We start from the raw sequence: 10,835 nt of genomic DNA, 5'->3' as shown, positions 1-10,835 counted from the left end.
CTATACCTATTGTATTACATTGATTCTATTGATTGATTCCATTGTATTCGTAACAGTAACCAACTCAGCTATGCATCGAAAGTGAATCAACTCCCTTCGCGTGCTTAGTGCTAGTGATCAATAAAATCAATGAGCATCTATATATAATAATAAAGATCACACGCTCCTTTTATTTTCTCAACGGCAATTAATTTATTGAACCGCTTTAAGTATGACTACCTATTTTTTATATATCAAAACATTTATATATCAAAACATATAGCTATTTCTCGTCCTTTCTTTGTCGTTCATTCACCATCATGACTATTAACGATTTCTGAATTTATTTTATTGTGTTGATTTATTGATACAGGTGGTAGCACCAGTTACTGCTGATTTATCACAAACTTAGATTGGACTGTTATAAATTTAATATTATAATTTTAATATCTCAATCCGTATGCGATGGTAAAATTACACTTTGAGCGATTAAACAGATCAATCATAAGACGATCAACTCTTCAATTCATCAGAAACTCATATGTTCATCAGAAACTCATCATATGGCCCCCGGGGCATAGGTGAGTTGGTTACGACGCAGCAGACTTGCAGAAGAGGGCAAGGGTTCGAATCCTGACGAAGCCAGGTAATATCCTCCTGCGTCGTAACCAACTGCACTTTCTCGATTTACCTCCTCACAGATGGTCGTGGGGCCGACCATGTGGGGCCGCTAAAGTGGTGGATCCACCTTTTTACAGAAGAAGAAGAAACTCATCATATGATAGGATGGGACGGAATAGGGTGAGACGGGATGGGTTGACTCACCAATTTGATAGGTTAAAAAATATCCAACTCAACTCAAAACGAGTTGTGAGCTAGATGGATCAATCCATAGATATATCAAAAACTAAACAAAAATAAAAATAAAAATATTACAAATTTTAAATTTAGATTACAATTTAAATGGATTGAATTAAAATTTTTAAGTTTAGATTACAGTTTAGACAGTTCAGTGCACTACTTCATAAAGTTTTGTATTTTAATTTTAATTTTTTTAAAAAAATAAATTTTCTCAATCGCATACCAACCCAAGTCAGGTTCAGTCGGATAAGCATATGGGTCACTGGCCTAACTAGATCAGTTCATCTGAATCCATCTTAAAATAAATTGATAAAATTTCAATCCAATCCTCTTAAATTGTTTAATTGGACGGACCACCCCGACGAGTCCTAATTAAATTGATGGCTTTAATTACACTAGATGAGGCAAAGAGTCTAATATGCTTGATATGAAATATTTCTAAGGCATCTAAAGTCGTCTTTACTGTTCCATAACTTTGAAATTTTGATATAAAATTTATTAATAACTTTATCGTTCCAGAATTTTAAAATCTTGATATGGCTTAACTATTGCAAAAGAAATCAGTTTAATAACCTTTTAATGATAGGTGAGTAAATATGACAATTTAAGTTCTTCAAAATATTTCATGATAAAATATCTTAAAGTTGTATAAATTTCATAAATCTACACCCCTCTATTTAAATTGTGAAATTCATATTTGAGATATGGTTATACTTTAAAAGGATACAAAAAGTACAATGAATTTGACTTAAAATATTTTTGAGATGTTTAAGGTCATTAATTATAATATTTAAATTTTAAAATTTTTACATGGACTGAACCATAATGAGTCTTAGAAATCTTTTAATGGTGTTGAGATAAGTATGATAGGCTTAAGTCCTTTAAAGAGTTTGTGATAAAATATCTCAAAGTTATATCAATTTCAAAAACCATATCTAAGTTATAAAATTTTGTCTGAAGCCACAGTTACACTCATAAGACTTTCAAAAGTGTAATAATTTTGGTTTGAAGTGTTTCTAAGACGCTTAAAGTCATTAGCAAGTTTGAGTTAAAACTCATTGATCTCTTAAAGTATTCGAAATTTCAAAATCTTGATATGATCTAAATTAGAGGAATCTTAGGAACTTTTGATAGTGTTGATAAATGAGTATAACAAACTTAGATTCTTTAATGAGTTTGTGATAAAATATTTTAAAGTTGTGTCAATTTCAAAAACTCATAGTTCGACATAATTACACTCAAGAGATTTGTAGAAGTGCAATTATCTTGGCGTGAAGTATTTTTGAGGTGCTTAAAGTCATCAATAAATTTTGATTAAAACTCAATAATGATCCCATAGTGTCTAAAATTTTTAAACTATTGACATGGTCAGGAGTTCTAAGAACCCTTTGATAGTGTTAGCAAGTGATAGTGAAGCCTACTTATCTTTTATGCAAAATTGCAAACTAAAACTTCAGCTTTTCCATTCTTCTGCTGATATTTGTGGTTTTTCATGCAAGCAATGCCGGAGCGAATGGACATTGAGAAATGATTCCTTAAAGGATAACAAACCTGCAGTTTCATGTATACTATATTGAAGGCCTAAATTTATGATTAGATAATAGTTCTTTTATTGGTTTGTTATCACACTTACATTGACTTTGTATCCATTTAAATACAGACAAACTGCATGCTGAAGACCTTTGGCATGAGCTTCACAGCTTACTTGCATACCACTCTTTCATTCCCAATCTTCATGGAACTTTTGCACCTTTCCTAAGTTTGCCTAAAGAAAACAACCTGTGTGTTCTTATCGAGCAATTACCTGTCACTAGGCGTGCACTTGCGTGCTGTTCATGATGAATTTTTGAATCTGATTCTTCATCTTATTCTCCAATTAATATTAAGATAGCTTTCATGTTTCTCTTTGCAGATGGAACTTTCAGTTGACAGGTTCTTGCAGTTGTTAGATCTAGAGAAATATTCAATAACATTCAAGGTAGAAGAGGTAGGCATCCTAAATATCTAACTTTTGTTCCTCAGGAATAAACGATATTTCGTTAACTCGCGCAGATTTTTTCTTAAACACTGCTTATACAGGTCGATATGGCAGCTCTTAAACACATGACAGACGAGGATTTAAAGATAATAGGCCTTCCTATGGTAATCCTTTCATTTCCGGTGTTCTCATGAATCACTTGTTACAGGATTTTTTACGATTAAATAAAAGAAAATCGACTGAAATTGTGTGATATTAACTATAAATTTTTGTAAAAAAATAAGATTGTTTTATAACTCATTCATGTGTGCACTTGCAGGGTCCTAGGAACAAGAACTGTTGGCTCTCGGACCCAATACACGGTCGGTCATCTCAATTGGGATAAGATGTTCTTGTGTTCTTATCGTGGAATCTAACATTTTATACCTTTGTATTCTTCCATGTGAGTCATAATCATGAAATCTAACTTGTATTTTCTGTATACTTTAGTGTTAAGTTTTGATTCTTCCTCTGTTCATGTCTTATCATTTTTGTTGAAAAATGGTTGCTTTCCTATGTAGGTGCCACAGGTCGTTTGCAACTCATGGGTATATCCTCACTCTTCTCAAGAGCAATGGATGACTTTCCTTGCATGGAGAATGCATACATTTTCATGTAATGTAATTTGTGGATATTGACTTGATGTGTATCTCTATTAGCTTTTTTCATGAAATATGTAATATGTTGCAAGAAGAATATTTGTGTTAGTTACTTTTGGTTATTTGTAAATAATGAGGTGATTAAATACATCGGTGCTTTTCTATTTGTGATTTGTTGGGTGAATTTATAATATTATGATAATTTTAAGTACTATTGGGATTTAGATTGATGTCACTCTTGCTCGATCATAATTTACAAACAACATTAAAAAAATAAGTGTTATTACAACAGTTTTAGATTCAATGACATCGGTTTGGAAGCGTTGTCGTTAAATGTTATTACAACAGTTTTAGCATCAATGACATCGGTTTGGAAGCGTTGTCATTAAGTTTTATTACAACAGTTTTAGCATCAATGACATCGGTTTGGAAGCGTTGTCGTTAAGTGATATTACATCGGTCGAAAACCGCTGTTAAAATTGGTGTTAAATAGATATTACATCGGTTTTACACCGTTGCAGAACCGATGTCGTTGAGTTATACTACATCGGTAAATAACCGATTCGAAAACCGATGTTGTTAATTGATACTACACCGGTTACAAACCGATGTCTAAAATGTCAGACCTTTTACAGCGCCTTCATAGACAGCGGTCGATTTTCTCATAGACACCGATGGAAAATCGATGTCTATGACTGTTTTTATTGTAGTGTTGACAGACCTAAGTCCTCTAATTAACGAGTTTGTGACAAAATATCTCAATATTGTGACAATTTCATAAACTCAAAATTATCTATCTAGGCTATCAAACTTATATATGAAGGTATGATTATACTTAGAAGACTCCCAGAAGTATAATGATCTCGGTTTGAAGTATTTTTCTCCTTTATAACTTTAGACATCTCATGAACATTTAAAACTAAGCTCATTACAGTCTCCGTCTCATGTGAGTATAATCATACTCTCACACATCGATTGAGATATTAAATTTTTGAAATTTCGTTGTGGTCAATTAATAGATGATCCAGATTTATAATGGCTCGAAGAAACTATCATTCAAGTGGCATGGTCGATTCCACAATTCAATATAATAAATCTAGAAACCCATTCATATTGTCCATATACTAGTCAACTGTCTGTAAATAATTAAGTTAAAAGAAGGATTCTAACAAGAAACAACTATGTATTATGTATTTTGATAAATATGAAAATTAAATACCTATGAAAATCTGATTGGCGTTTTAGTAAATTGTCGTAAAAAATATGATTAGTGTCCAAAGACAATAATAAATATTTACTTTTGTTTTCTTGTAAAATAGAAAATACAAAAATTAATTGCAAATAAAAGCCAATATTAAAGCGCCTTTAATGTTTAATTCTATAAAATCATGAAATTGCAAATAAATTAGAGAAGTTAAGGGGGCGTTTTGTTTGAAAAATAATTTTTATTTATCTATTTTCTCATCTAATTTTTAGAAAATAAAAAAAATATTTGGTATGATATACTATTTTTTATTTTATAAAAAAATTAAAAAATACATTTGGAACCTAAAGAGGAGAATGTGATGGAATCTTGAAGCCGACTAAGTCGTGAGGAGAAGGGATGAGTCTCGTCGATAGACCTGAGGAGAAAGGAGAGGGTTGTGGCGTCGCATGTGGAGGAAAAGATCTACGAGAAGAGATGCGGCGTTGGCTTACTTGCGCAAGGAAGGGAAAACCAAAAAGGATCATGTGTAGGAGAGATTGTGGTGTCGAAGAGAAAAGGAATTGTACGATGAAGTTGCGACGTCGGAGGAGAAAAGGAGTTGTGTGATGAGGTTGCGGCATCGAGAAAAAATTTGAAGTTGTGCGATCAAGGACGTGCGATGTTACTGTAGTCACGTTTTCATATTTTCTATTTACTAGATGTAGTTTTTATATATTTTATTATTTTCTTAAAAAATGACTTTTTATTTTCCTAATTCCAAAGAATAAAATTGAAAAATATCAAGTAAATAATAATTTCTAAAAAATAAAAAAATAAAAACAAAAAAGATCCTAAATTTTCTGACCTGAGAGAGATAGGGCAATCGAGCATGGAGGCGTCGAAGGATGTCGACGGCGGTTCCTCGACCATGACCGTCCACGTCAAGTTCACCGGGCGGACGCTTACCGTCTCCCTGCCGGAGGACGCTACCGTTGATGAACTGAAATCCCTTCTCCAGCCACTCACCAACGTCCTCCCTCGTGGTCAAACCCTCATTTTCAAAGGTGCGTCCCTCCTTCCTCTCTTTTCCATCCAATTAGAGGCCAACTCCGTAGGCGATATTGCTTTGAACTTGCGTAATTTCAAACTGTTTGTTTATCCAAGGATCTATAATGCGGTTCCAGGGATGATCTCTCTCTCTAGCTAATTCAACTTGATGTCTGTAATGTGTAAATATTTGTAAATTGGTGAGCTGGTGATTGTAATGATGTATTGGACTGATTCTGGACTTTTATGTTTTTTGATTAGCTGATTTAGGCAGCGAAAAGCTAGTTAACCGAGCGCTCCTATTACCTGCACATGCGATTGAGATTAGAGTTTAAATAAACTACAAGTTTTGCAGCATTGCTATTTATATTGTTGTGGATATCGAAACGTGAGATTGCTGAACTTTATTTATGGCAGGGAGAGTTCTTACAGATAAAGTGAGCTTGAAGTCAGTTCCAGTAACCAACGGTTCGAAGCTCATGCTGATAGCGTCTCAAGGTCTTCATCAAGGGGTAGTTTCCTGTCTTTTGTGATTATGTTTATTGTTGGTTTGCTTTACCTTGCAATAAGATATAGTTGTCTATTGTCATGCCTGCTGATTGACAGTGCGTGAAATCCTGTAACATATGTTTTTAAGATGCTATAATTTATAGTACTTTAAGACACTGTTCAATTGCAAATATACCCAAGTGCTGATAATATTGTAGCAAAGTTGATCTCTCAGACAATTGGGAGAAAATTGCAGGTTGTTTCTTTGTTCACTATCCACTTTGTATGACACTATCCTTTACTGTTAAGTTTCTTTTAACTAGTATAATAATTATTGAGAATTTCTTGCGAACAGGATGGCCCCATAACTAAAGACTCTACATCTCAAACAGCTAACTCAAGGAGGATTCTCGATGCTAAGAAAGCTCAAGTTAGTCACACAAAGACATTTATTGAGAAAAGTCGGCCTGAAAAATGGAAGTTGACTGGTGTTGTAGCCTTATCGGAGTGCCATTTAGAGGTACCAATGGGAGTGAATCAGCAAATGAGCGTCTGTTGTCTTAAATGACCACTTAATGTCAGTATAAGTTTTTTCTATCGGAGGCAAGATATTTTTACTTGTTTTTGGTGGAATAGATGCCCATATTTTACAATTTTTTATAGAATTTTTGAAGCTTAAAAAATAGAACCTTTTCTTCTTAACTTTTAGCTTGTCCTTTGTCTAGTTTTGTCTTTGTTGCTAAACTGTCAATCTATCAATTTCAAATGTTTTATTTTGACCATTTTTATAAATCACTCTGATATGATACTTATATTTGCATGTATACTAATGAATCACCTGGTCTTGCACATTGTGTGGTAGAGGGGTTTCATCTGACAACTGGTTCTGATGTTGCTTTTGTGTTAATTTTTTTTGCATCAGTTATTATTATTATTTATTTTTCTAAACATTCCTTAGCGTTGAAAGTTGAAAATACTTTTGATCGAGTTAATCACTTCTGCTTTCCATGCATTACTTCAAATTAAAATAAGACCTGACTATTTTGATTATATTTGATCTGAATTAGTCTAATGGGATTCAATTGTTAACGAACATTCTACTTGAGAAATTCATTAACATATATACTGTCTAGTCTGCTTTTCTTCCTTCTACTTATGAATGATATTCTCATGTATTGATAGGCAGTGCCTGAAGAAGTATGGTCTTGTGAATCTTCTGTAAGAGTATTGGACATCAGCAACAACTTTATTCATGAAGTACCAACTAAAGTTGGATTATTGCAGTCACTGAATGTAATTCTCCTTTAACCAATTTTTTGGCTGTTGATTGAAGTATTTTATCCTCACTAGCTGTACGACCATGTTTTAGAATTTCAAAGGCCACTTATAGTAAATAGTATCTTCCAGATACAACAAGTTTTGATTTTGGAATTTCTTTCAATGTCTTTAGAAGTTGTTGCTGAATGCAAATAATATAACTGATGACAGCATAAGTTGGGAGGGTCTATCATCTCTGAAGTCTTTGACTATTTTATCAATTAACCAAAACTGGTATGTAGCAGATGGATTCTTTGATGTATTATTGCTATTCAAAGGATAATGTTGTAATCAGATTTATGCAGCATTTTGTGTGAAGGCTGCTTAATAATTTTTTTCTTTTTCATATGAATCTAATATGTCCTCTTGCCAGATTAATGAAGTTTGTAGAAATAGTTAATTAATACACTTTGTACTGAGATAGTGTTTATTAGGTTGTTCACTCTATATTTCTAATGACAATGATTATTTCTATTGCAATTTTTTGTGTTTAGCATTTCTAGACCAAAATTTTCCTTAGAAACATAGATGAGGAAACATTGGATATGGTTATCACAAGGTTCACACCACAAGAAGTTGTTGCGAAGGAGTTTGTTCCTTTACTAATGAAGCTAGAGTAAAGGGTATTATATAATTTGGGTCTTCATTAAGTTGATTAGTGTTCTAATTTTTGGTCCAAATATCCCATAGGTAGTTGCAAAATGACAGTGAAATAAAAGCTGGAAAATGATCTTTAAGAGGACTAGAAGACTCACAAGTATGCATAGCTGATCTCATAATTAAATGAATCTAGAAATTAGTGTGTTGACTTCCTGCTAAGAAATTCCATTGCAAAAAACATGGATTAATGGGCAAGGTGAAGGCTCCCAACTACCTCTCAATTGTTATTTCTCTTATTTGGTCAGTTTCTATCTGCGTGTATCTGTTTTTTGACATCAAATCTTCTTGAACATCCCAATATCTAATCCAGATGTCCTCATTAAGTTTAATAGGCAGCAATATTAAAAGTTTAAATAGTTACAGCCAGAAAAAAGAGGTGAACAATCATATCTTCATTTCATGCGATGTATGATTAGATTGAGACACTATTGTAATCAGACATGGTACATGTTATCAAACTAGTGAACCAACTTGTGTTCCAGTGCTAGTAACTTAGTTTTTTGATGGGTTACCCTTGCTAGCACCATCTGTTTTTAATTTGAGGCCAAATTCGTATGGAACAAATTACGGAGTGGGGTAATCTTACAGGAACATTTTGGATGGAAATACCCAATTACTGCAATATTTGCTGTTGTGAAGTGAACAACATGAACCTAGAATTTAGGAGTTCCATTTCCATGTTAACATTTTGTTTAACCTTGTAGATGATGGGTGAAGCAAGCTACAACTTGGAAGTCCCCCGAACAAGTGAAGGGTCTTCTTTGCCTTTTGTATGCTTCTTTCCATGAATGAGAGTGGTGAGATGCTATGCTTATTCTTTGAGTTCTTGGAAGATGAAAATTGAGTCGCAGCTTATTATTTTGGAGAACCTTACCTAAGAAGAGTGAAATGTTTTTGGAGCATGAATGATATCATTAATATTCAGAATTATGCATTAGGGCTTCATGATACTCTTATTGGATGGGGAATAAGTGCGTTGGAAATTAAAGCATAAAATTAGCCGATGGGAAAGCTTCCACAATTATCTATGGAAATGAAATGGAGTTACTAGATTCTTTTGTCTTGCACTAGATAAATTGCCTAAGATATTGGGTACAAGTACAACACATATTTTTTCTAATTATACCATTCTATATGAGAAGGGGAGCTTTAACACAATGGTAAAGTTGTTGTCATGTGACTTGGAGGTCACGGATTCGAGTCGCAAAAACATCCTCTTGCAATGCAGAGTAAGGCTGCATTGGGGGGAGGTTCGTGCACCGGGCTGCCTTTTCTACTATTCTATATGAATGAAGCTTAAAAGCACTGAAAGAGATGAACATGCTCAATTTTAGTTTATTTGCAATTTACAAACATGAAGTGTGTAACATTGTGGTTGTACACTATTTGTCCTACCAGCTACTTGGATATGCATAAGCCCTATTCCTGGTGACACTTTTACATTGACTTTCTTTTGAAAGTGCTTTACCTTAATTGGAAAATCACAATTGACCTTAGGCCTTTTCTTTACTTGCTTTAGTAAATTCTTGGCGCAAATAGCTGTTCACAATCTTTTGACAACAACAACAATAAAAGCATTATTATTCTCAACTACTTGAGATTGGTACATGGATCTTATTCTTCCATTGAAGTTTCTATGCAAGGTTATATCTCATATGTAATATCCAAATCGCAAATTCTTTTAGATATATTGGCTAGAGATAACCTTCAAAATTTTGCTTGGAATTCTTGGCTGAGTAATTGGATCAGCAACCACTGAATTGTCTTTAATTTTCTCCTTCGTTTCCTTCCATTTCCCCTGAAGACTAATTGATTCAGTAAAAAGATTAGGTATGACATGTTTAAACTGTTCAATGGTAATTTCTCACACGTGGTGCATCCATTTATTATGGCAAATTATCGATATCATTCTGTTTTTAGAATGCTTGATAGTCATTTGGTGTGCATAAAATGCTTGAGTAATGATTTTTATTTATTTGATTGGCTGTCTCAACGATGATGTGGCTTATGAATTCCTGAATGGTTGCAGATGTTTCTTTCCTTTGTCTTTGTTGCTTCATTTTTCACTTGCTTAATAATCTTGAATGGATCTTTTATTTATTTCACTATGTATAATATATACTATGTTGACTACCAACAATTTTGTTTGTAGGTTATTTTCAACAATAATTTGTCCTGTATATAACATTTGAGATTCATGATTCTAAGTTAGTTTGCTTACTTTTCTGTTAATTAACATAACTGATATTATTGTTAAATATTTTGGCAGTTTAACTACTTTGCCATCTCAAGTGGGTACGTTAACTTCTCTCTGCCAACTCCATCTTTCAAACAACAAGATCACAAGTTTACCAGATGAATTGGGATCATTGAATAAACTTGAAATACTGAAAGTTGCCAATAATAGGTGCGCTTTAAACTTTTTTTTCTTAACCTTACCTAGAAAAATTGCAACTTAATGAATCATATGATTTAACTATTACTTATCAAGTTTTAACTGATTGGTGACATCACTTTCAATATAAACAATCTTGTGCATGTTGATGAGAGAGCTGATTTTGGTACACATTGTAACAAATTCAAATTTTAAGTTCTTTTGCTCAACAAAAAACTAATTAGCTGATGGAATTGCCGTTGACAATTAGTTTGTGAAAATAACACTTGATCATGCTGAAAAACC

General features: G+C 33.2%; 1 protein-coding gene across 1 annotated transcript; it reads left to right on the top strand.

Moving 5' to 3' along the window:
* Window positions 1–5,524: 5,524 nt before the first annotated feature.
* Window positions 5,525–10,562, top strand: LOC141818459 (plant intracellular Ras-group-related LRR protein 8-like; the record flags this gene model as incomplete). Its single annotated transcript, XM_074705951.1, has 6 exons — window positions 5,525–5,706; window positions 6,107–6,201; window positions 6,534–6,698; window positions 7,361–7,471; window positions 7,629–7,729; window positions 10,425–10,562. Coding segments are annotated over exons 1-6 (785 nt in total), but the record flags the coding sequence as incomplete, so codon positions are not given.
* Window positions 10,563–10,835: the final 273 nt, after the last annotated feature.

This window comes from Curcuma longa, unplaced genomic scaffold (assembly GCF_044706935.1).
Source record: "Curcuma longa cultivar G26 ecotype Majalengka, Jawa Barat unplaced genomic scaffold, ITB_CL_G26_1.1 contig_24891, whole genome shotgun sequence".
Lineage (NCBI taxonomy): Eukaryota > Viridiplantae > Streptophyta > Magnoliopsida > Zingiberales > Zingiberaceae > Curcuma > Curcuma longa.
This window is presented reverse-complemented; position numbering and strand designations above follow the sequence as displayed.